The sequence below is a fragment of the Ixodes scapularis genome, unplaced genomic scaffold (assembly GCF_016920785.2).
Source record: "Ixodes scapularis isolate PalLabHiFi unplaced genomic scaffold, ASM1692078v2 PGA_scaffold9__187_contigs__length_104089568, whole genome shotgun sequence".
NCBI classification, from domain to species: domain Eukaryota; kingdom Metazoa; phylum Arthropoda; class Arachnida; order Ixodida; family Ixodidae; genus Ixodes; species Ixodes scapularis.
Window position 1 is genome coordinate 78,742,512 of NW_024609884.1, and position 26,491 is coordinate 78,769,002.

Here is a 26,491-nt window from a genome sequence, read left to right on the forward strand (position 1 = left end):
CAGCTGGAGTGTCTTCATCAACCCGTAATGGCCCAAAAAATTGTCTGAAGAACGAACCCATGGGCCAAACGTCATCAGTATTGATCTTTTCAAAATCCTCCTCATTTACAGAGATGTGAAACGACGAGTAGCTGTCATGTTTGGCTTTCAATTGAGTACACTTAAATGACTTATCCTCTAAGATGGGAGCAAGCACTGCCTCAACATCACTACACACGGTAGTTGGGTGAAGGCGTGAAACAAAGAGTGCTTTACGCCTTTGCGGCCTTGGAACGGAAGCCAGCTTACTGTTTGTACACGATCCCGAAGAAGGCTTGACCCTCCGCTTTCGTTGAACAAGTGTGAATCCATCAGCATCTGTTGCTGCAGTATCCTCGGTCGTTTGGCGCGATGGTCGATTGATGGTTGAAGCGGTCGGGTAGGACTGCACAGGTTCGTTGCCACGCGTATGTCCGTTCTGGCTTCCTGGTTTATCGCGAGCGCCCTGTAAAGCAGCGATGCTAGTCGAATCTTTGCGGGCGGCATCAGCAAAACTTGCGGCGCCACGGGTTTGTTGGGAAACCAGTGGTGGTGTGACGTCTTGGGTGGTCAAGCGACGCAGCAGTTCCGTGTTCCTTGCGAGATGGATCTGCAAGGACGCGTTATCCGCCCTGACAGACGTAACTTCTTTCACAAGAGCGTCAATCTTTCCACACAAATCCGCGACTAACCTGCTGACACAGCCGCACGCGCCACAGCTTTCAACCGTCGGAACAGTTTGAATTCCAATGTCGCTCAGAGTGGGCGAATCGGTGGCAGAATCTTCAGCACGCACGGCGACATCTTGAGCGCCGTTGCGCCTCGTACAATTTTGACACTTGTACGTACTTGAGCCGTTGACCATGAAGAACTCGTAGTCATCTCCCACCACGTCTATGCACTTGCAGTGGAACCGCGCTTCGCAAGGTCCCGAACAACGCAGATATTGCTGCCTTCCGAAGAAGGGATCGGAGCAGCTGCCGCACACGTCCTTGCTGCCTGGCATCAGGCCATGTAATGCTCGTGCATTGTTGGTTCTGGGCTCTGTTGGTGCCAATTAATTATCACAGTTTGTATCACAGTATGCATGCTAAATTAACCCTGCAGGCATTAAATGTTGGGGTGTGACATTGACTGCATTGAATGCTAGCTAATTTGCAATTTAGTGTTAACAGCGAACTGTGATTTGAAAATAAAACCGTAAAATACCGAGCAAGCGCCCACTCAAAATTTGAAGATAATTGCAAAAAAATGGGGATAGGCGCATGTGAGGTCATCAATTTTACATATATGCATATTTTTCCAGATGTTTCACCTGTTAATGTTTAGCCGAGGAGGCGATCAGTATATCCTGCACGGGCTTCAGCCTTTTGATTGCCTCCGGCTCTCCGCCTTATGGAAGTTTGAACCAATAAGAACCTTTGAAGCTATATGCAAGTGAGCACACATTGCCAAACACACATGGTGCCATTTTCTCATTCATTTGTCATTGTTATCTCAAAATGGCAGAATTGTGGGTGCGTGTCTCTTGTGTGTTATCCTCATGTCTGGCTAACTTGACGTGCTTGGAGGGTGTGCTTGCTTTGTTTTTATCTTAATTACGATCATTGCTCTTTGTATTTGGTCCTTGTCATCTCAAATATGCTGCCTTTCATTCTTCGTGATCTTAGGAGCCTACTTGACCAATGGAACCTATCCAGTCCTCAAGTTGTGGTAAGTTTTTCATTTAAACCTCCTTCTTCATAAAGACTGGACAGTGTCTGGACTACAGGTGGAGATAGTCCAGTGCTTCTTGTACAGCTGTCCGCATATTCCTATATGTCCGTGCCGATTCGGAGATTCTTTACCACGGATGTGTCCTCGGTGGAGCCCAGAGATCGGATGAAAATGTGCATAGTGATATGGATTATGCTTCAAAGAGAGGGAAGCAAGCACTAGGATTGAAGTTTAAAGGACACATGCAAAGGAAAAAAAAGAACTTTTTTTAAACAGCCTAAATTGAAAAATAATGTCATAAAACAAAATTTACAGCGAAAAAAAAAAAAAAAATGTAGGGCTACATTTACGGTGCGAAGCAAATTTTTAGTGAGCGCCCGCGGGAGCCAACGGAAAAGTGGCCGCTATGGTCACGTGACTGGCCGCCATGGTCACGTGGTACTTGCACTCTTTCGGGAGCTTCCCATGGTCTCTAAAAGTTACTAATTTTCGTCTGACTTGCATAAAAAAAACTAAGATTAATAAGTAACTTTTATAGCCCATAGGAAGCTCCCGAAAAAGCTCAAGCACCGTGTCAACCGGCGGCGCGCCATGCTTAAAGCAATGTCACACTGAGGCAACACGACGGCTACAGCAACACAACATGTTGTCCAACAGTTGGGCAACTTGTTGCTCGCTCCCTGTGTTGTCCGAAAACCCTGTCACATCGCGGCAACACCAGAACAACGTGGACAACAACGAAAATGTTGCCTCGGTACGATAGCTTTTGGCAACAAAACAGCAGCAGCTTGTGTTGGGCAATGTGTGTTGCTCTGATCGCTAGCTGAGCGAGTTTCAGGCCAGCAGCAGGACAACACAGATAGTGTCGATCTCAGGGCCAATTCCCTATCAATAACGTCTTACTCAAATAAAGTTTGGGAAAACATTATTTACCAATAATTAAGGCTGGCGTGCAGCTAAAATAATTTGATGAATGTTTTTACTGCATAATTACGGAAAGCGATTGTCGAAATGTTCACTGCTACGGTCGTGAACGTTCAGACTGCTGTTGAAATTAGAACTGCCCAGAGACCAGCTCACGTTACTGCTAGTTGAAATAAGAGGGCATGCCTACTCACCCGCTGATAAAGTATAAAAAAAGAAATCCAGGAAAGCGAAGGTTAAAAAATCACATTAAAACGACAGCTCTGATCATGATTGTTGATACTTGGAACTTGGAAGTAGCCTTTACCAGGCACCTGAATTTTTTAAGTCCCCAGAACGTTTTGGGGAATGAAGCGATCACATAGCAGGCGGTAGGCAAATGCACAGGGTTGAAAATATTTATTCCACCGATTTTTAAGAAGGCCGATCGTGTTGATGACGCAGTTTTTAAAGGGGCTGTGCAACGACATTGGGTAGGAATATTTCTTACTTTAAACCAGCTTCCTGGCACTAGTGGGACCCAAGAATACCCGAACGCAACACCACTGAACAAGAAGCGTCTTCATCGCGGCGAAATTCAAAGGATGAAAGCGGAGCTTTTCTTTTTAGTCTCTTCTTCGCGAAATTTAATGACGGAGCTGGGGGGACAATGGCAACAGTACGATCCCCGGAAATGCGTCGTCGAGCTTTGCGATCCCAGCTGTGACGATATTCAAATGCTGCTCACACAGTGGACGCGAAGACTGCGTCCCCATTCGATCTAGGCTCGTGACAATCAATGCCTCGACATGCATTCGGGTAGTGGCCCGTGTCCAATCACTGCCACGATGACAATAGCCGAGCCATAACAATGTCTGGAACTCAGCGTGTGTCCTGTGCTTTGCCAACCCCAGCGCGTGGCTATGATCAACATTGGCGGCATATAATCGGCTCCAGATCACGTGGCCGCTTGTTCTGGCTGCGAGTTGAGGGGGTGAACGGTGCTCGTTTTTCTTTAATTTTTTTTTGGAACTCGTGCGTGGGATGAAAAATGAACGCGTTTCATGGGTCATTAACGTCAGGGATTCGTTTTAAGCGGTATTTGTGCAAAGTACAAAAATTGTTGCATTGCCCCTTTAAGCACTCAGTTTACCTCAACACCACGCTTTAAAAGACTCTTTGGAGTACTGCCAGTGCTAACTCAATTTCACAGTAGAAATAGGAATTGCATGAAGGAAAGAACTGGACAGAAACACTTCATACGGTGACGTAAATCCTGAACATGTATCAGCGGGGAACGCGACAGAACAGCACACGACAGAACAGCACGCGACAAAACAGCACGGCGTCAAAACACCACGGCGTCAAAACTGCGCAGCGACAGAACAGCACGCATGTAGCAACTTCGAGTGCACTCTTCACCTTTGTCTGCACGCATAATTTCGAATCTCCTTGACACTTTAATTTATTGTCGCTAGGTTATAAAGCAATTTATTGCATATTTCAGTGCTTACCAAACTCTGCAACCCGGAGGCCCCCCCAAAATATAAAATATAGCGTCGCGACACCCGCTTGTGCTTTTCACGAGGCTACAAGAGTAAATATCAATGATGAGTACGAGTAGCAGTCCACATAATAAAATGTATGCTGAAGCTAGCCAAACTGAAATTCATAACAAAACAAAAAATACTGATGGCAGCAATTGCTTTGCAACCCCCCACTGGATCTCCACAGTTTAGAAGGCACGGAAGTTGGTAGTGAACCACAATTTCTAGCTCAACAGGAGTTACCAATCGGCATCCAGCGTAAAGCATTCCCGTAAAGGCCCGTTCACACACTTGCGACCTCTTAGAACCGAGTGCCTTGGAACCTCTTAATATCTCTTACAATGAGAGGACACCTTGGCGCCATATTTTGGCTAGCAGTGTAAACTTGGCGGCCCGACATATTTTCTATTTCTCTCGCGCATTATCCTTTCTTTCTTGGCTCGAAAAACTTTTGTCAACGTTATAAACGAGCCTTCCTCATAGGTGTTACACACATTTGACCTCGGAAATCCCGCCAAACCTTCGCTCTTGTGAAATGCAGTTCCAGGGTCACCGCATAGATGGCGCCAGTGTGCCAGTGTGTTCTCTCGTCCAAAGAAATTTTAAGAGATTTCAACCGGTCTTCTCTCTCTCGGTCATACTCGGTTGCAGGAGTGTGAACTGGCCTTAAGGTGACAGGCGGAAACCTTTAAACAATTAGATGGACTTTTTCGAACCTCCTTTTACAGCAAAGCTGTTGTTGGTATGTTTGTCAGATTTTTCCGTGTCATTGATAGTCAGCAGAAAAAAGGTCAGTATTTTTTTAGAGTGTTTGGAGGGGGGAGGGAGGGAGGGAGGGAGGGATGTGACTCATTACTGACCGTATGACCACTTCCTTTCGCAGTTTTCAGCTTGTCTCTGAGATCGGTTCTACTTTCAACAAAAGCTCAGGGGGCGCAGAGGTCTTCAGGACGAAATCTGGGTTTTTCTCCTGATAGGGATTTGTGAGCCGAATTCCTTGTTCAATTAAGAGAGTTTAATTGTGAACTGAACAATGAAAATCAAGGGCGTCCGTAAATGCCGCACATTTTTTTAACAGCCCTAGCCTCCGTCTACTAGAGGAGGGCATAAGTATGATTGTTTTATTGCCGTTTCTGTTGTCGGCGCGAAATTGCCACCTCTCACAGTCGTGAAAAGGGGTTAAAAACGCACTGTGTACAATGCTTGCAAATTTCTGGATTGCAACCGGTCAAATAGACTCAATAGATCTTATGAAAAATTGTTTGGTGATCTGACAACACTGAAAGCGTCGCCATTTTAATGTTGGCAAGCGTCGTCGGTACCAAAGCACGGTGGAGGCATCAGAGAGCCGTGCGGGCAGTGTACGATAGCGCAGCAGCTGTTTTCCGCCTTCTGACCATGAAATGTGGACAAACAGTTTAAACAACCTACCGCAACTGTCTCATGAAGCTCTAGGAGGCCTGTGCACGCTGGCAACAACCTCGTCAAAGCAGCGGAGCAAGTCCTACGCCTTTGCTCTGGAAGCTTACACACTTCGGGTTGTTGCCAGCGTGTGCACAGGCCTCCGAAAGTTTCGTCGGACAGTTGCGGTAGGCTGTTTAAACTGTTCGTCCACGTTCCATGGTCAGAAGGCAGAAAACACAGCTGCCGCGCCATCGCAAACTGCTTTCCGCTGTGCTTCAGTACCGACAACGCTTGCTACCATTAAAATAGTGACGCTCTCAGTGTTGTCAGACTACCAAGCAATTGTGCGTAAGGTTAATTGAGATGAGGCAATTTTCTCTGTAACATCAAGCATCAAGCAGTGTGTGCCCAAACAATGGCAGGCTTCGATAATTGGTACTGCAGCTACCACACTCCGTTCACCTCTAAGCTGAGACTGTGGTGAAAGCTACGTCCTCGTTAAACCACTCTTTTGCCACTCATCACGCTCCCAGCCATACCCACGTGCAAAGAGTTGGGTCAGGTGATAAGAGCAGTGATGTGATTGGTCATAGCCATTTTGGAGCAGCTGTTGGAGCAGCCAAAAGTTCATTTTGAAGAAGCAAAAAGAGCTTTTGGAGCATAACCACACACTTCATTTTTATTTACCGTATATCTCTCTCCTCAACTGTGAGGAGAGACGGCAAATATTAGGAGAACAAACACTAGCTGCTTAGTTACTTGTGGAAGCGCCAGACACGGTAACAAGAAGACGACTGATGAAGAACAGTGCAAACTGCCGTGAATGATTATTTTAGGTACGAAATCCCACTGAAGAAATGTTCAAATACAATCATTTTGAGCACCTAGATTTATGTGTCCTTCAAGTTCTAAGGGGGTTATAACAAGCCTGCAATTCTTAATTCAGACAAAAAAAATAAACAAAGTATAAAAAATAAACCTACAAGAGTCCATATATACCTTCTTGCACCCCATCTCGCTCTGAAGGAGTAAATTTCCCCTTAGTATGCGGGTGCGCTGCGGCGAAGCAAGACACGCAACATTGCGATGCCTAGTTCGCAATTGTTGCTTCACTGCATTACACCACTATGCGGTGAGAAGCACGCTCAACAAAGCTATCTAACCCACCAGAACAGACCACGAACACGAGACTTGTTGCGAAACTTCTGAGTACTGTCAGCGCTTGGTATGAAATCAAATCGAATAGTATGTTATTTGAGGCGATTATCGAAAGACCTGAAAACCCGCCATGAGCCTACACTAACAGTTCACCCTGGTAGCGAGGACTGCGGCTGTTATATTTTCAGTATTATTTTATTGAACTTAAGTTCGTGGTGCAATGTTGGCGCAAATTCCTCACATTTTGCTCAAATGTAGCAAGTGTAGCAGAATAAGCACTTTGGCGCAGTTAGGCACAAATGGCACAGCAATCACATCACTGGTTGATATGAGGGAGGCAGCTGATTGGTCCGGCAGGGTGAACGTAGTATAGATGGTGCACTCGTTTGAAAAGGGTCTATTCAAGGGTAGCTGACAAGCTGTTGGTGGCTGCAATACAAATAGCAGAAGCGCATACTGCAATGTTCACTCGTCTCCTATCATTTTTATATAGCCTTTGTTCTTCTGATGGGAAGCACTGAATCCCACCGCTGCCGGTATGTCATGGTCGAGACAGGTTAAAGACGACAACTGCTTTATTGCATACAATATGTGGTCTTGTGGGTTGTCGGGCTGGTGGCATCGATTGCATGATGGGCCTTGTCTGCTAGCCCTCTTTTGCATCTTGTTGCTGGTGTTTGCCACAAGAGGTGCTGTGCTCGGCGCTGAGCTCCGGTGTTGCCCACAGCAATTCTAAATCACTATAAAAAATAAACAGGGTGACAAACCTGTAACAATGTAGCAAACAGAGATGTTTTAGGCTGGCTTCACACAAAAAATCTTTTTCAACATTTTGACATTGCAAGGCAAACAGAATTTTAAAAGTTTCACGATCTAAACCAACAAGCACGCACCCCCAAAGGATTGAGAATCCATTCCACCGCCTGGCCATGGCCTGACAAGCAGCTGAAATCTCGTTACATCTCGAAGTCACAATAGCTGCAATTCGAGTTTCTTGAGTTCACGAATAGCAACATGCTATTTCTGGTATGATCACCATCCAAAAATACGATTAGTTCATGCTGTATAGACCCCAACTTTTGGAGTGATAACATGCAACTGTGCCTATGTCTTTTGCTGATGCACCTGGAACCATAAATTACAAAACCAGAAAAAATACAACAATCAAATTTTGTTGTCAATTAACTTGACCCTGCAGTGATAATGAAATTAAACCACAAGCATATACAGATTCATTAAAAAAATATCTTTAATATCAGTCTTGAATGAATCGCTATATTTTTTATTGTAAATGTCCCATTCTTGCAAGCACATCCAACGCAGTCATGGAAATGTGCCAGAGACATCTTGTGACATTTGGGATGAGTCACCTTACCACGGCCATTGCTAGCCTGACTGCAAGCATGCCAGTTGACAGTGTCACCAAATACTTGACCAGAAAAAATACATTTGTCGCCATTAATTTACGCCAGCGCATCCACAGTGCCAAATGTTGCTCTCCTAGCGGTGTAGACACCATGCATTTGAGAGAATGCATGAGGATCACACCGTTTACACTGTACAGCAGTCATGTTGCTTCAAGGGAGAGGGCTGCCGTGGGCATACCGAGATACCGGGTTTGCCGAGGCAGTAGAGGCAGCTGTCTCGACTAGTGCTCCAGGTGTCCTTAACCATAGATAGCAACAGTCATCTATCGTTGCCATCAATCGTCCCAATAGACAGATCTCACTAAGCGTTCCACGCATGCGTGATGCCGCCATAACTTTAGCTCACAGGAGGCAGGAGACAGTGCACAAGACGGCTTGTGTCGTCTCGTCACGTGCAAAGCTCCAGCGGGGTTCTCCCACATGCAGAAAGACTGAAGTTCCTTTGATGCATTGTGGCAGCGGCGGCTTAACGAAACTCGCTGGTGAGATTGGTCTATTCAATGGCAAAAACCCTGAGGCTGCTGCACATCCAGTCGTTCCAACCACGCAAAGCCTGTTTGTGCCAAGGCCATTGGATTCTCATGGGGTGAGATTTTCATAGTAAAGTATTTGGTGTCGTCATGTCACACCCTGGTGGTTTTCAACACCCAGGGGCTATATAATTCCTCTTCACTTTCAAAGAATGCTGTTACATCAGAAAGATGAAAGGTTGAAAACGGGGATGGAGGAGAACATCAGAAGAAAGGAGAGGTGAAGCAAAGCGACTGACCGAATCGTCCTGGGCGAACAAACGCAGGACACCTGTTTGTGCAGAGCACGGGCTGGGGTGGTGTCTTGCATAACCCGAGGGGCCTTTGAAGGAAACCTAGGTCAGGCTTGGCTCAACTGCCAAGGCCCCAGTTTCATCAGACACGGGGACACCTAGCACAGCCAGGCATGCAGGGGTTCTGAACCCACGCTGGGCTCGGGGCTCATGGTGATTGGTGACACCACTCACCAAACACCCACAAGCGCACAAGTCTCCTGTGGCAATGCAACCCTGTAAAAAGGCATTCAGTTCATGAAGTAGATACTGATCAAGCCAAGCGAGAGATACACTTCAACTGAAAACCAATGTATTTCACATGCTCCAAGTGAACTAATAGTTATCATAGATAAACTCAAAGCTACAAAGCAAAATGTGTCCAAAATACTGAAAGCGGAGCGTAAGTATGCACAGCTTTTTTAACCGAAATACCTAATAATGTTTTCGTTTCACTTGTCTTTCTAATTAAGTGACACCTCTTTTTCAACTACAAATGGAATGTGCTCATGTGAAACCTGTAACTTCATGCTAAATGTGGGTCATTCCTCCTCTGCAGTGTGCTGGGTTGCTCAAAATGAAATTAGGTGACCTTATCTCGGTCTCAAGAAAAAAAAATTGTTGAGGCTAGTGCAGCCTTAGCAAAGCTTTTTCTTGAGGCTTCCTTAGATAGACCGATAGTTACTTTTGAACAAACCAGCCAATAAATAGATTATGGACGAACAGAACCAAGATTAGACATTCCACTGAAACGAGTAGCCAAATGAAATCACCAATTAGCTGAACGCTCAGGCGGTCGTAACCTGCCAACTCGGTAGGTTTCAACAAAAACTCTTTTCATTGCATCAGTTGGCAAAGCAGATGTGAAACACATGCACGACAAAGACAGGCAGTGTATGATGGTTCCCACATCAATCGTAGCTGGCGTCTTATGACACTGTGACATGGCACGTCCCGATGTCGCATTGTGGTGAGCTGGCCGACTCAAGCAGAAATGGCAACAGCATATTTTGATCATTCCACTGGAGTGTCAGCTGTATGCAGTTTGAATGTTTTCGTGTTCTTTGAAGTTACTCCCAGCACCGTGAGTGACAAGGAAGATGTTGTGATATCACCATCTCTACTACAAATAAACAAAGCATTGCAACAACGACAATGATGCCGAGAAGCGGTGCTAAAATGCTGAAAGATAGTGCATGCTTTGGTTTTGCTGCATAATTGGTTTTGCTTTAAAGTTCAGAAGGTGAAGAGGAATTGCAGCGGCCAGGGTCCTCTGGGGTAACAACCGCTACGAAGTCACGTAAGCACTGTGGAAGGTGTTAGCTGTGCGGAGGCTCATGTTTCATAATGATGCACTGTGCCTGCTGCCAGGCGCCCGTCACTATATACCTCGAGCAGTGCGAGAAAAATGTGCGTAGGTAAACAGTGAGAGCCAGTCAAGCAGCACCAAAACAGGACCTGGAAGGGTACATGGGCTCATCCAGCTTCGACACCAGAGAGGCCTGAGCCAAGCTGGGCTTTGAGTGGATTCTGAGCAGAATGCACGAAGGAGGACCCGACAGGCCTTCCTTTATGTACGTCACAAAAAAGTGCCTATCGCACACTATTAACTATATAGGAGGTCCAATTTGGGACGCAGCCTTTCTCAAAGTAAGCTTTAGTAACTTTCCATGATCCCGGGTGTTGCTTGGGGTCTCGTGAAATGACAGCCTTGGCAAGTTCTTGCCCACAGGTACCACGACAAATGCCAAAAGCAGCACCAAGAATACAAGATTGCACTGAGAGAGGCTTATTTTCATTCACATTTTCTGCCTTGTATAGGAAAGGGACGCACCCTTGTGGTGATAACTGGCAATTGAGCAGGCATTATCAGTATACAGGAGGCTATGCTCCATGACCATTAAAATCTTAATCTTACTTATGCTCCATGACACCTATCCAGGCTGGTCAGTCATGAAAAGCTTGGCACGCACTATCTTCTGGTACCCCGGTGTTGACAAAGACATTTAAGACCATGTAAGAAGGTGCAAAACATGTGCCCAGTCCTGTTAAATGCTCCTGGTGCAGGTTCGGGTCAGCTGATTGGATACTAAGCAACGCTGAGCATGGCTTATATTATGCTGTACTGCTGGAGAGTTACGTAATACTGATCGTGGTCCACTCGGACACAGAGCAGATAGAAGCATCGGCCGAGACCACAGTGGAAGCCCAGTGCGACATCTTTGATTGATTTGGACAGTCAACGACACTTTTGTTTGACAACGGACCCAGATTAATAGTACTGTTTTCAAACGGTTTTTACAACGGTCATGTACACCACCCCACCACCACTTTGTATCACCTGCAGTTTATTGGGATATCCAAGCATGCGATATGTGGAGACAAGGGGGCATTTATGAGGGTGAACCTCACAGTCTTGGAACCAGGCTTGCAAGCACTTCCCCGCTGTTGTTGAAGCTCCACTGCTGCAGAGCCTCAGCAAAAGATTGGAAGTATTCTTCTTAACTGTTATTTGGCTACCACATCAGATCCCAGATTTATTTTTGTCTATATGCATTTGGACTCGTCCCCACACATGGGAGGTAATCATCCCTTTGGTGTGGGACAGACTGTGTGGGCACGCAGTTTAGGCCTATGGTGGATTGCTGAAATTGTCTGCTCACTTGATGGCAGGGATGGGCAGTATTTCATATACAAGTATTTGAAATACGTATTTCAAATACTTTGTGTATTTTGCATTTGTATTTAATTACAAATTGGGTAATGTATTTGACATGTGTATTTAAATACTAAAACGTGGGTATTTCAAATACAATTGTAATTAAATACAATTTTGTGGGCGAAAATACATCCCTCAAATTTACTGTCACGACTCATTTTGCTCATCCTAAGTTGTGTCCAAAGCTGCTCTTTCTTCATCTCAACGCCAACAGCAACAACAAACCAAGAAACTCTTCATCTCTTCATACACCAGTCCTGCGGCAGTTCGCGTCTCGCTCACCGCGGGCGCCCGCGACACTTGAATCTATTACGTTAAATAAATGTTATTGAACAAGGGTGGAACGGCTGCGCCATTTGCGCCATTTTGCGCCAGACGCATGTGTCTGCGCCATCCTGCGCCATGTTGCAGAAACTGCGCCAAAGCCAATACCTCGCGCCATTATGCGCCAAATCGCAAAACGTGCGCCAAAAAAATGTTTTATTTTGTCTTGGTTTCGGTTTTTATCGACTCGATTGTCAACAATGAGGGCGTTTAGCCTGGTCGGCCTTGCAATCCCTTGTTATGTTTATTCCCCTTGTCTATCCCGAGTCGGAAGCGCACGAAAAAACTCGGATTCTAAGCGCTACACCACCTGCGACTGGATTGTTACTCTTCAACCATAAGCGGTAGGGCAAGTAGGCCGAGGTGAGGTCGAGTCGTTAAGCGTCAGATTGCATGAGGCTCTGCGGCCCGGGATCCGGGCGTCATCCAGTCGAAAGCAAATGAGCAAAATATTCCTTTTAGTGCTTCATCGTTAGGAGTTGGAACTGCATTCTTGCAAGATAAATCGTGATTTGATAGAACTGAAACGCGGTCCGATCCGAAACCTTGCCGGTCAGCAGCTCTACTTATCTGCTCGGCGTACTTTAAGCTTGCTCCTGCTTATCGCTTCAAATAAGATAACTTCGTTAATCGTAGTCTGCTGCTTCGATATCGAGTTGCACAGTAGGATAAACTCGAAGTTTGTTGCCCTGTTCCTCCGTGCAACTGCACGTCCGTTGTTTACGCACGCTACGTGGTTCGCACATATAATTACTATGTCGAGCACGTGTGGGTTCTGCGATAAGCAGAGCTGGTTTGCATCTTGAGCATCTGAAGGCCACTCAGAAAATATCAAGGACGCTATCTTCAGAAACATAGAGTACTTGCTGTTTGATTCTCATTAAGGCTCACAAAGATTCAAGTTTTCGCATATATTACACTGTTATCCCCTCTACCTAGGTCCCTAACCGCTCATGTTCATCTCTGCTGCAAAGCACAATTGAAATTGCTTTCGTGCTTGTCTAAGATACAAGCTTAAGTGCAATGCAAACTGATCTGAGCTGCTCCTAGCCTGCTCCAGAACGTAGTTTTAGCTGCTCCCAACCTGCTCCAAAACAGCTGTTTCAGCTGCTCCCGTGGCTGCTCCCAAGTACATTTCATGAGTTCCACCCCTGTTGCCAAAGTTACAATTCTTGTTTTTATGCATGTGGTTGTAAGATATAGTGTCCACGATTTATTCGGCCATGGGGCTTTTTTCTTTTTCTCCTCAGGCTTTTTAAAGGCACTGTCGAGAGTAGGAAGAAAACTGCGTTCTGCACCGAATGCAGTGTCTCTCATTCAAGCACAAGCGTTTAGTGACTTTGTGATTACGGTGCTAGTCCAGGGCAAGAATAGTGACAAAGTCGACGTTCACAGGCAGGCTGGCTAAATAAGTGCCTGTGAAATCTTGTGGCGCTTTCCAGCCTGATTTCCATCCATACTTTTGCCTGGAACATTCTAAATGCGCGGGTCGTCAGATTTTCGTAACTGGTGCGAGTTGCAACAATAAAGCATTCTCTAGATAGTGCTGCGCGTCTTGGTCGTCTCGGTTCTTTGTTGGTCTATACCAAAATGTAATCGACAAAAAAAGCTGCTTGAAGCTCTGTACTTCTTTCACCTATTATGTCCAAGCTGATTACATGTTTTTTTTTTTTTGTGATTATATTTCCGAATGCAGTGTCTCTCATTCAAGCACAAGCGTTTAGTGACTTTGTGATTACGGTGCTAGTCCAGGGCAAGAATAGTGACGAAATCGACGTTCACAGGCAGGCTGGCTAAATAAGTGCCTGTGAAATCTTGTGGCGCTTTCCAGCCTGATTTCCATCCATACTTTTGCCTGGAACATTCTAAATGCGCGGGTCGTCAGATTTTCGTAACTGGTGCGAGTTGCAACAATAAAGCATTCTCTAGCTAGTGCTGCGCGTCTTGGTCGTCTCGGTTCTTTGTTGGTCTATACCAAAATGTAATCGACAAAAAAAGCTGCTTGAAGCTCTGTACTTCTTTCACCTATTATGTCCAAGCTGATTACATTTTTTTTTGTGATTATATTTCTATTACGTTACTAGAGCCTCGCACACTAACTCCCGAGTGTGCGATGAAAAATTAAAATGAGATACCCAGAAACCCATTGCAGGTGCCCTGAAGTCGCTGACGCAAATTTTGAGGAATGTATTTGGAAAAGTATTTGGAGGAGACCAAATACATTTGTTTGTATTTTATCTTGTATTTAAATGCTTTTTTGGAAATGTAATTAGATTTGTAATTAAATACATTTTTGACGAAGTATTTTGTATTTTGATACATATTTGCATGTATTTTGCCCATCCCTGCTTGATGGTATACGAATGAAAATAGTAGGCACTTCAAGAGGACAGCACCAACAGCAGACGGATCAGCTCTGGACACAGCTTCCCCAGAAGTGGACCAGCCTGCCTGTAGTAATTTTTTGACGGAGAGTCAACAATGTTGGAGGTTCGGTGGTTCAATGATCAGGCTGCTCCTTGGCAGCAGGAGACATCCAAAAGGGGCTGGTAGGGCGGCCAGGTGATGGGGTACCCTGATGAGAGAAGAGTAGTGGCCAGGGGTTCAGAATCAGCGTAAATGCTGCCGGCGACAAAGCAGAGGTGATTGACGTTTAGGTTTAATTAATTATAGAGCAGAACTAAAGAACAAGAATGGCAAAAGAGGCGCAAGCTCGGGCTCGAACTTGCACTCATAATAGTACAAATAGTGTCTGTGACGACTTAACAAACTAGTAAAAGCCAATTATGAGATTCTACTTTCCTTATCTTTTTTTAAGCAAAACCCCAAGAAAGACATTAGGGGGTACAGAATCAAAACTTGGAACATCCCCGGAACACTTCGAAATGAGTGAAATATGATCCATGATATCCGTAAATGATAATCACACGCTTTTATTTTCAGCAGATGGCTATATTTTTTGTTCCAACCGACAGATTCTGGCGAGCGCTTCAAAATCAGCCATCGAGTTGGTACAACGCATCTCGAGATATTTACTCGTGACGTCACGCTCGCAACGACACGGGCGCATACGAGGCCAAGGGTATAGTAATTACGATTGTCGTCACTAGGTGGCGCCAGCTTTATTGTCAGCGCGTTACAATTCTGCCAAGTGGGAACGCCCAAGGTACGGTGTACTAGACCCACTGATCTCTATGTCTATTTGCTCGATCGCATTTGACCAGCTCCCCCTATGGACGGGAATGCGGCCATGGTCGGCCATCTTTTTGTTAGAGTTATATTATCTCTAGCCATCATAGTAATATGGCGGACAGCGTTATGGCGGCAGGCTGCCATAAAATAGCCGTGGATCTAGTACACTGTACCGTGGGTGATATTTCGTGCTTGATTGAAGTTGCTCGACGAAGCAGATTCTTGAAACCCAGTGTGAATGGTAGCCCCATCTTTGAGGACCCGGCGAAAGTTCTACGAAAGCGCAGCACCGAGGAAAAGCAGCACAGCTCGCATCGAAAGCAGACACCGTACCGGCGTCTGCTTTCGATGCGACTTTCGATGCGTGCTGTGCTGCTTTTCCCCGGTGCTGCGATTTGGTGAAACTTTCACTGGGTCCTCAAAGGTCGAGCTGCCGTTCACGCTGGGTTTCAACAATATGTTTCGTCAAACAATTTCAATCAAGAACAAAATATAGACCACCGCTATTTTTGCCACAACGCTGTCTGCCATGGATGGATGGTAGTGGCTGCACCAGTTGTACATTGGCTAGAGGTAATATAACTAACAAAACGATGGCCGCCAGTGGCCGCTTTCATGGAGCGGGCAAACGTGGTCCAGCAAATAGACATAGAGATCAGTGACTGGACCTGAGAGGTGCGCCAAGCGCCGCTTGCTCCCGCACGCCTCCATTGGACACGCCACACCGGGGCGTAGCTCCTGATGGGCCCGTGACGTGAGACATTTCAACAAAGCTCAGACCTCAACTACCAGGTGGTCTTAGGAAATTGTTTTATTTGTTTCAGAATTGCTTTTCTTGCATTTACAGACGAATGACTGCTGTTTGTGAGCTGCTGTCATGAAGCAGATCATGTCTACACAAAGAAATAGGCGCTAAAATGTTGCTTCCGTACCCCATTAAAGCAGAACGAAAAACTACTACTCTCCCGTTCTTAATATTTTTTTTAACATTAGCTATAGGGAGACTACAATAAGAAAAATACCAGAACACGACACTTATCTTATAATACACTTAAGTAGTCAATGAGAAATGATATTGGAAAAACTTCATATCCAATGAAAGTTAGTCATATAGATAGTTGCAGTCAGAGGAAAATGTTGGCTTAAGGCTGCTGTTGAGGTCACAGGCATTTATGATAAAAATGTTTTCTTAGAAGAAAAACCGAAAGAGAAACAATTATATTTCACAGCCCTGCGATTCGCCGAAAGCACCCGTCTTGAACGGAGTACATGCTAGCTCCTCCGCGTACGGGCAGCCGTCGATGAAGCTTCGTGTCGCGTGCTGGTGCACGCTAGTTCTTCGACATAGGGTTTCGAGCAACGAGGCCAATGAAGACAGCGGCCGTCTTGTAAACACCAATTTCTCGAGAGGTCAGCGCTGGGTGGCCATCTTGCGCGCTTACTGTATTCCATTCATTCCGAAGCTAAGACTGCGGTGAAAGCTACGTCCTCAATGGACCAGTCATACATCCCTCTTTCGCCACGTGACCACGCTCCCGCTCATTCCCACACACCGAGGACTGGGTCAGGTGATGAAAGGGAGGCGGCTGATTGGTTCAGCGGGCACGTAGTTCCCACCTCAGTCTCAGCCCAGAGCCGTGTATAGAGAGAGTTTGGTCAATGGGAGGCGCGGGCAGAGCCTGGGCGCGCACCAGAAGCAGAAAGTGGGCTCGACATTCTCTCTTGGCCAACCAGAGGCCTAAAAGAATCTCTAGCGGTAGTAGTGAGAAACTGTTTTATTCATAGGCATATGGTTTTAATAAGCACGTAAGTGTGAAGTGTAGTGACCCTTCATGGCCGAAAATAGGGTGCATGTGATGTTACGATCATGATCATGCAGAAAGATGTAAGAAAAAAATGTGCCGCTCAACTCTGTTCTGCTCGGGGAGAGAGTGACCGCTCGGACGGTAGATTCCCGGCCCTCGGCGCACGGATTATGTCGATCAGTGGCGTACGCAGGATTTCATTTCGGAGGGGGCCGGACCAACGGGGGACAAGATAAGGGGGTAAAGGGGGTAAGGGATGAAGGGGATAGAGGGGGACAAGATAAAAAGAGAAAAGAAAGTCCAAGAGGAAATAAAAGCATTTTCATTTTTTTTAAGAACTATGCATTCTTCTATTAAATAATTAAATTAAAGTTGTCATATTGGTTTTGGGATGATTATGATACATAAAAATGGTGCCCCGGAAATTCCTCACCAGGAAGGCATTTGCACTCTTTTTTTTTTATTTACAAGTCAGGTCAATAGAAGGCACCAGAGTTAGCAGAAAACAAGAATCATAAAAACGAATATTGTATAAAGCACGACTCCAATGCACGAAGCCGCCAGTCATCGGGGCTGATAAGGCAATGATGCACGAGTAGAAACGCGGAACACCTTGATGGGTAGACGATAAACACTGGAAAGCTGCTCCACCATAAATTACTTCCCATCTTAACCTGATCAAACCAACAAAAATCTCGCGTGATTTGTTCGTTGGTGTCGATTTCTAAGGTTTTCGAAGTCCGTTCACAGAAGAAAGTCAAGGAAGTCACACGACGCGACAAAGAAACGATGGAAAATGGTTTGTACACTCACATATTGCACTTGGATCTCGTCCTGAGGCAGCAGGTCACACACTCTCGCCCCTATCTCGCGCAGTTCTCAAACTGCCGATGACAACTTCCGTACTCGAACCTTGAACCGCAATAACAAAGTGAATATAGACGCCTTTAGGCGTCTATATTCACTTTGTTAAGAGTTTTCGCCACCCAAAGAGCGAATCAGATATCGCTCTTTTTAGACCAATGGGAGCCACGTGGTACAAAACAAACATATATAATACAAAATCCAATTAAGAAAGTACATGTACACATACCCCCGAAAACTCCCAAAAACCTTCGCCCTAACTGTCGACCGTCAGCCGGACATCGCTTCCAGGAAAAAAAACCTCGTCAGGGTGCAAGAGCAGTACCGACGCTTCTTCTCAAAAAAAAAAAAAAAAAAAAAAAAAGTGTACAAAACATTGAGGGGCCCCGCTGCGCTCGAGCGGGGCACAGCGCATGGTACGCACCCAGAGCGGGGGTTCTCGAGGAACAATTAAGACGGGGGACAAGGGGACCGCTCCGTGGCGACGACAAACCAGCCCCGGCGACTCCGCGCGATTGGGGCACTCGCGAAGCAATAAAAGCAGAAGTAAACGAATATATTTTCTTTTCTGAGTAACGCTAGCAGTGCAGCCTACCTCACAATATATTTAACAAATGAGATATGCGGCCGATTATAGTACATATATATGTATATATATATAAAGTGTGCGTGCGTGCGCCCGCGTGTGTGTGTGTGTGTGTGTGAGAATCCCGCAGTGTCGGCTACTCCGCGACGACCATTATATAAAACTATATATTGGAAGAGAAGAAAACGCAAAAGCAACAACACACACATACACGAAAACAGATCGCGTAGGCCGCGGCTTACGCGCCCGATCGCGCAACCCGCAGTCCTTGGTTACGTTTATCGCGATCTGTGGGGTCCCCACAAGCTGGAACCATCTTATTAAATGTTTGATGTTTTTGTCGTTTTTTCTTCTTACTAAAGGTTGTGTTGTATCGTTTCACACGCGTAAAAATTCAGCAAAGCGTTAAATATTAAGTCGGATGCTTCCATAATCTTAGTGCTGTGGTTTGTAAAACCTTTGGTCCTACATATTTTTGTTATATCGCACAACCCATGACTTTCATAAAGCGTTGAATCTTGATTGGAGATGGAGGGCTCATTAGCAAATTAATCCTACTGATCGCCACCCTTTAATAGACTATTTAATGAATAAATTCCTTAATTAATTATTCCTCAGTCAGATTACACGAAAGACGTTAAAACTACACATCTTTTATTATTTCTACTATGTCATAAATGACCATATTGCATTCCCTTCCTTTCATATTTTCTTTTTTACAACTTCTCCACAAAGTTGGCTCCGCTGTTAAAAAAAAAAATTAAATAAACAACACCGCATTGATATTGATGAACCCGAGAGTCAGTGACCTTGCCCACTCCCCCTCCCCCCCCCCCCCCCCCCCCCCGGCTCGAAAGTTTTGGGGGGGGGGGGGGGGGGGGGAAGCCGCGGCCCCTTCGCCCCCCCCCCCCCCCCCCCTTGTGTACGCCACTGATGTCGATCGTTCCGCCAGTCGCACTCTTCCACCATAATTTTGGATGACCATGATTGAAACATCACGTGCACCACATTTTCAGTCTCCGAGAGTTACTCCGACGCACTTATTAAGTTTGTTTCTCGCAACCACCACCAGGGTATTTCCAGCCTCTGATTGGCCACATTTGAATTTGTGAAGACGCCAACATGCCCAGCCTGCTTTCGGCCAATGGCGCCTCCTCATTTGTCTCGTATACTTCCCAACGAATGGCCAAACTTTCTACATATATGGCTCTGTCTCAGCTTAGGGGTGAACAAAGTATAGGGCAGCATGTCTCAATGCAATGAAATTTCGTAAAGTCCGAAACCGGGTACAGCAGAGCGACCGGCCAAGGGGGAAAAGATCAGAAGGTTTGAAAGGCCACGTCTTGCAGGGCAGACTAGTAAACTGAACAATCACGAGCGTTGGAACACTGTGAAGAACATCAGGGGTTTATTTACTGTCCTGAAAGAACTGAAGGAACACAAGTGTTGGAACACTGCAAAAAATGTCAGAAGCTTATGTACTGCCCTAAAAAAAAAACTGAACTAGCACGAGCACAAGAACGTTGTGAAAAACTGCCGGGGCTCTTTTTGCGCCCAGAAAAGAGTGAAACAGTCACAAAACGGGATGGGCCAACAGGCTCGGCCCACGCACCAAAATAAAACGGTAGCTGACGCGCCGAAATATAGTGATCTTCTGGTGGAGAGGCGACGACGGTGGTGGTTCAACGATCCGGCTGCTACTTGACAGGGTTGCCAGGTTGGGCTATAAATAGCCAAATTGGGCTGGTTTTATTTGCAGTTGGCGGAAAAAAGTGGCAGTTGGCTATTTGGCTAGTATTGGGCTATTTCTGACCCGTGCTGGGCACACCAAAGTGCCTCAAAGCACTTGGGCTTATAGGTTTATAAGGTACGTAAACATTTGGCACTTCAGTCTGTTAACCCTGATAAGTATGCGACAGCAAGCAAATTCGTCTGCTCTTTGCGCACCTTGTGCAATTGTTTACCCCCGAAACTTGTTCGAATGCAAGCGTATGCTGTTATTCTTCCATCTCAACCAGTGACAGCGCAATTCCTTGCGGCCCCATCTGTTCTTCCGAAACAGGATGTCGAGGGAAATGCTGGAGAATGCTTTTTATGTCCAATTCGGACTTTGAGGCAAAGAGCAGTGCTGCAAGGACTATGTTCCTTCAGAGGTTTTTCTGACGCGTTTTAATACCGCAGTGATGTACCCGTGTTCTAACGTTGGGTCTGCGAACTAGTGATGCTAATGGTGTGAATATTTTTATTTGAAGCATAAAAATGTAATAATATGGCTTTTGTGTTTAAAATAAACGTTTCAAATGATCAATATTTTTGGCTACTTCTGAGCCATTTTTCTGGATCGACATTTGGCTATTTTTGGGCTATATCTCGTAGCAATTTGGTGGGTCAGAGTACAAACACCTGGCAACCCTGTTCAGTAGCAGGTTGAAATTCAGTGGCAGCGTAGTAATTGGCTTTTACTATCGAGTGATTCAAGGAGCGGCCAGGCTCTTTAAATCGACCTCAAAATTCGGTTTCTTAACCTATTGCGTTCCGATTTTGTACAGCGTTGGCCACAGGTGGTGCATTTTTTCTATGAAATTCGAAAAGAGCGAGCTTACCTGAGGAAAACAAAAAAAAAAGAAAAAGGCTTAACTCCTATGGAAACGCAGCGAAGCCACCGGTCTTCAAACCATTGGTCGCCCTGTGGTTTGAAGACCGGTCAGGGTTGCCAGGTGTTTGTACTCTAACCCGCCATTTTTATACGAGATATATAGCCCAAAAATAGCCAAATGATGATTAAAAAAATAGCCCAAAATAGCCACAAAAAAAATTGACCATTTGAGACGATTGTTTTAAACATAAGAGACACATAATACATTTTTATACGTCAAATAGATATATTCATACCACTAGCATCACTTGCTCGCAGAACCAATGGCAGAGAACGGGTACATCACTACGGACAAAACGGGACACGTGCTGACCCGTTTTTCTCTATTCTCAGTGTCAATGATTTGAGAACATAAATAATGAACACAGTGTTGTGTGCTCTGCAACGATGCCGAAATACCTCAGAAATGGCGTCCCTTGCACGTTCGGCGAACTTCCTGAAACGCTCGTACAAGCGCATGACAACATACCTTCCACTGTATTAATGGGACGCTTATATCGGGGCACAGTGACCTCGATGACGTCACGGGAAAATTATGCAGAATTAGACACAGTATAGGTCCACGCCAATCAACAGGCAACCTAAAGAATGCGCAGAACAGATGCCGCTGGGGCCGCAAGGAATTGCGCCGTCACTGATTGAGATGGAGAAGTAACAGCACACGCTCGCATTCGGACAAGATTCGAGCGTAAACAATAGACTACTTCCATAAAGCCCTGCATGCAACACGGCGCGCGTTGCACTCTGGGAACTAGTTGGCCAGGGAGGAGAGTGGCATGGTTTCGGTTTCGATCGACCCGTCGACAAGAGATTATGCACATGTTTTCTGGTCCCGAGAGCGTCATTTGTGGTCTCTAAACTAACCTAAATGGCCAGACCTCGAAGCTTTAGCACAAGCCTGAGACGTGTAGCTTGTCTTAACACATGCTTGTTGTATTTTTGTACTTGAGCCTTCCTGTTAGCGTTCCAATCGAGGTATGTGGACGAGCCAGTGCTGGGAATCTCGACGCTGCGAAGCTCGGGGATCTTGCTTGTGTACGAATCCGCAAGCTGTAGCAACCAATAAGTATGCATACATCGAGCTCGCGCCTTTACATTAGTGTTGTTGATCAGGAAGTGAGTTTGTTTCGTGCGTCCATAGACGAAATATAACTTTTTGCAATTACTGTTTTTCTTAGTACGCCTGAGAACGCGAGGTAAAACTCGGAGGCGCTAGTGAAAAGCTGAATTTTAACACACTTCTTATCTCTTATATGTACTGACCCGCAGCACTGCTCGAAGTGAAGTCCCCACCCGCTTGCATTCCACTGATATTCAACATCGCGTATGCGGTGCGCCAAACGAACGAAATTATTCAGAGCGCATTTGACGGTTGCTAATGGCCACAATATTTGTTATGTGTTTGCTTTCTTCCTGACTGAATATCCGGAGATAATTTCAGACACACTGTTCAGGCATAGATCTTTGGTGTCAGTAAAGCTCGTCCAAAAAGGCTTACAGAGGAGTAGGGGACGCTTGTTAGGGCCTCCGTCGTAGCTAGCCGATCTCGGCGTTTGCGAAAACTCAATCTTCTATCAGCATAAAATTTGAGTGGGAGATATATGATGACACGAGGAAGACATCATAGCAACTTTAATGCAGCAGTGAGGTCGAGTTTATTGCGTTTCCTTAATAAAAGTTCATGTGTCACCGCTAGGCTTAACTTCGATACTCCTGTGAGGGTGCGGCTTGCTTTTCGCCCAATGAAGTAACAAGGAGCAGACGTTTCGCACACAAAATACGTGCAAGGTCAGATTTCAGTTCTAGTACACTGGTACTAGACGGGATTATTGAAACTGGGCTCAAAGATGCTCTCGTGGGGTGAGGTGACTAATGGTGAATTCCGCTCGCAGATCTCGAGCGCTCCAAAAGCGCTCCATTTGGAGCGCGCATATTCCGCTCGCAGATCTGGCTCAAGTTGGTCATCTTCCGCTCGTAGATCTCTGGCAGCGCCCGCTCCAAGGAGCGCCCCAAACTCCGCCGAACTTGCTCTGCGGGGTTTCACAGATCTCTCCGGAAGTCGACAGAGCGGCCCACGTGATTTCCGACTAAATCGGCGGTGCGCATGCGCGGCGAGGTTGGAGAGATTGGCGGGCCGGTCGGGTCGTGGAGTTGGATATGTTCGGGTGCGTCGGTTGTTTACTCTGGATTGTGACGGCTCCAACGCTTCTACCTCGCGTAGATCAGGGATAAAAAGCCGGGAATGTGGAGCGTGGCAAATCGTGAGCGCTGACTCTGTGATCGCGAGAGGAAGAACGTGAAAAGGAACGACAGAAAAGCCGGAGGCAGACGCAAGGTTAGGCCTATTCATTCTGCAGCCTGTGATTGTTTACCTTTTTGCACTGCATTCCGTCGGCGTTTTCCCGTGAAATAAAGCAAGAAGTGGTTAGGCAACGACCGCGCAAGTGATAATTTGTTACCTCTGTGTTTATTAAAGTCGTACTACAAATCTGAACTCCACCGCTGGCAATCGCTGTCCGTGCCCCGCCGCTTCGAGGCGGCCGAAAGGTATGTGACGGTGCCGAACGCGGACGTCTTCGTTATTTGTGACATGGGCGCCGTGGTACGTATATAATTTCGCCTGGTCTGTGTCGCGTGTTACTTCTGCAGCTAAGCAGTGACAGTCGTCACTGGTTGTCGGAAATATTAGCCGTGTCCCGCAAATCGGGACACGGTTGGTGGGACTGGTCAAGTTCGAGCAGCGGCCATTTTGTACGGCGGAGGGAAAAGGGGTGGGAAGGGGTGTGGGGGAGGTCGCTCCAAAAATGCAAGTTTATCTTCCCCTCGTCGATTCGGAGCGGGTCCCACGGTGCGGAATTTTGCCTCCCTCGCGGATTTTGGAAAGCGCTCCAGATCTAAAGAATGGAATTCACCATTAGCCGCGTCTCACTACGTTTGCATACGCACGCACAATATCCGGTGTTTCGGGAACCAAGGAAAGCGCGCCGGTCTTCGTTTTGTATCAGTCGGGAATGAGTGTATTGTACATTTGTAAAAAGTCAGATAATCAAAAAACGCAAGCAGCGCGTTCGGTCGCGACGTGATAGCATGAGATGAAGCTGCTCAGTCGAAACCGAAACTGAGTGGCCAACTAGTTCCCAGAGTGCACTGCGTGGTATTTCGCCGCGATGGGGCGCGTCGGTTTTGGAAGAAGTCCATTGCACAAGGTGCGCAAACAGCTGACGAATCTGCTTCCTGTCGCATACTTATCAGAGTTAACAGACTGAAGCGCCAAATGTTTACGTAACTTATTCTAAAAATTTCATATTTGAACCTATAAACCCGTGTGCTTTGAGACATTTTGGTGTGCCCAGCACAGATCAAAAATAGCCCAGTACTAGCCAAATAGCCAACTACCACCTTTTCCCGCCAACTTCAAATAAAACTAGCTCAATTTGGCTATTTATAGCCCAGCCTGGCAACCCTGCTACTGAATTGGAAAGTTTGCGCACTTCGTACGTACAGCCAGGAGATCACAACCACGACGGGTGCAGCTCAGAAACTCAACCAGTCAGAGATTGATCAAAACAGTACGGGCGACACAGTCACATACCGTATAATCGCGTGTAAGGGCCGCGCCCCCGTATTTAGGACAAAATATTGCAAAAAGAAATTAAGAGAAATTATTCGTGTATGCGCCGCATCCCCTTGTTTTTGAGGCGTGCCGACTGTAATGCATGAGAGTTTCTATGAATATATATCACTAGGTGGCGCTAGCCACCGCCCGAGCACGTAGCGAAACGTCTCCGCATCCCCGATATTTGCTCTCCACTCATCCGTATCACCGTATGGCACAATGGCTGCCGGTTTCGATCGTGGTCGGCCGCACCGTCGGGATGCGTTAATGTTGCGGCCGGAAGACATTGAGAAAACATAAAGGATATGTCAGCTTCCGTGGCAAGCGCGAGGAATGGGGATTCAGCGGGCTCGGCTCGCGCGTGCACTCAGATTTCTGAACGCCACTGTACGCTCTGGGAAGCTTTTCTTTTGTTCTTCGATTCGTGTCAAAGTGCCGTGATTTGTCTGCCTTTTCGCGCAATCAGAGCTATGGGCAAGTACCACTTCAACAGTCATACGGGATTCAAGTCGAAAGTTGCCGCGCATGCTATCAAGTACAAAAAAAGATGCGTATTGCGCAGTATGTAAACTAATTAAATACGACTGACGATTCAGTCCGGATTCCGGAGTGAAGGAGTTTTCGACCAGTGCAGCCGAGCGCGCTCATGTACGTTTATTTCGAAATGTGGATACAGATTTTTTTTTTATCCGTGTATGGGCTGCACCTTAAAAATTTTCCCTCAAATAGTGCGGCCCATACACGAGTTTATACGGTACCTCTGAGCATGTTTACCCCGCCGATCCTCGGTCTCAGTGTTCAATGGTTCAACACGATCAGATCTTTTTTTTTTTTTTTTTTTTTTTTAATCTTTGCAATGAAATGCGGCAAAAAGATATCCTCTCCTCAGTTCGCCAAACACCCATGTCGTTCGTTGTTGTTTGATGCCACAGCTAGTACATACCACGGTCCACAGCTATCGAGACCAGTGTTGCTGATCGCGCTGACAAAATGTTTATTCCACCAATTTACGCGAATTTCACAACAGATGTGATCTTGGCAGATCTTAAAGGATCACGAAAGCTAAAGAAAAATATAATTTATAGTCTTTCTGTAGTTATCTAAGTTACTAATATCATTTACGACTTCCTGCACGTGAATATCGGATTCGAAAGTGACCACCCCCCTTTCGTCATTTGCAGAAGGGTGGTCATTCCACAGCGGTTTGGGGTCGTCACTTTGCCCAAAAGCTAGTAACTCGCCTTCTGGGGTAGTCAAAGCCTCCAAAGCGTCATTTGACTACCCAGGGTAATCATTTTTTCTTAGAGTGTACTGTTTTGTCGCGTGCGTTTTGTCGTGTGCTGTTCTGTCATGGTGCCATATCAGCGACCTCACTTTCCTCGGTTAGGGCTATCTGCTGTGTCTGCAAAGGAAGAACATCTTGATAAAAAATAAAAAAAAACCAGAAAATACTCCCTGTGTCAAGTGTTTTTAATCACAGTCACTGGTTGATGTCGTCCCGTGGTAATTTGCAGTCTTTTGTACGCACTAGCACTTTGTAGAGTGCACATTTCCAGTGCCGCCGTGCCGTACATAAGCGAAGGTAAATAATCAAGGTGGCAGAGCGTTCCCTTGTCCCTGCCATCAGCGCGGTGTGACGGGTGGTCGAACAACAAATCGGCCAACACTTTCTGGGCGCCAGCAACATGTTGCCCAATTGTTGTTGCCGTGATGTGACAGTGTCAGCGGCAACACGATTTCCTCGTGTTGCCAGG

General features: G+C 46.1%; 1 protein-coding gene across 6 annotated transcripts in view; it reads left to right on the forward strand.

Moving 5' to 3' along the window:
- The window catches only part of LOC115308773 (zinc finger protein OZF-like), a 72,311-nt gene that overhangs the window by 30,443 nt on the left and 15,377 nt on the right, over positions 1-26,491 (forward strand). For 5 of the 6 annotated variants that reach the window (XM_029966846.4, XM_029966843.3, XM_029966845.4 and 2 more), the window contains one exon: positions 1,689-1,731. In XM_029966846.4, coding sequence (XP_029822706.2) covers positions 1,704-1,731 — 28 coding nt within the window. In that variant the 5' untranslated portion in view covers positions 1,689-1,703. Of the gene's footprint in view, positions 1-1,341; positions 1,456-1,688; positions 1,732-26,491 lie in introns of those variants that run through there. The other variant, XM_029966847.4, reaches the window with a different exon arrangement.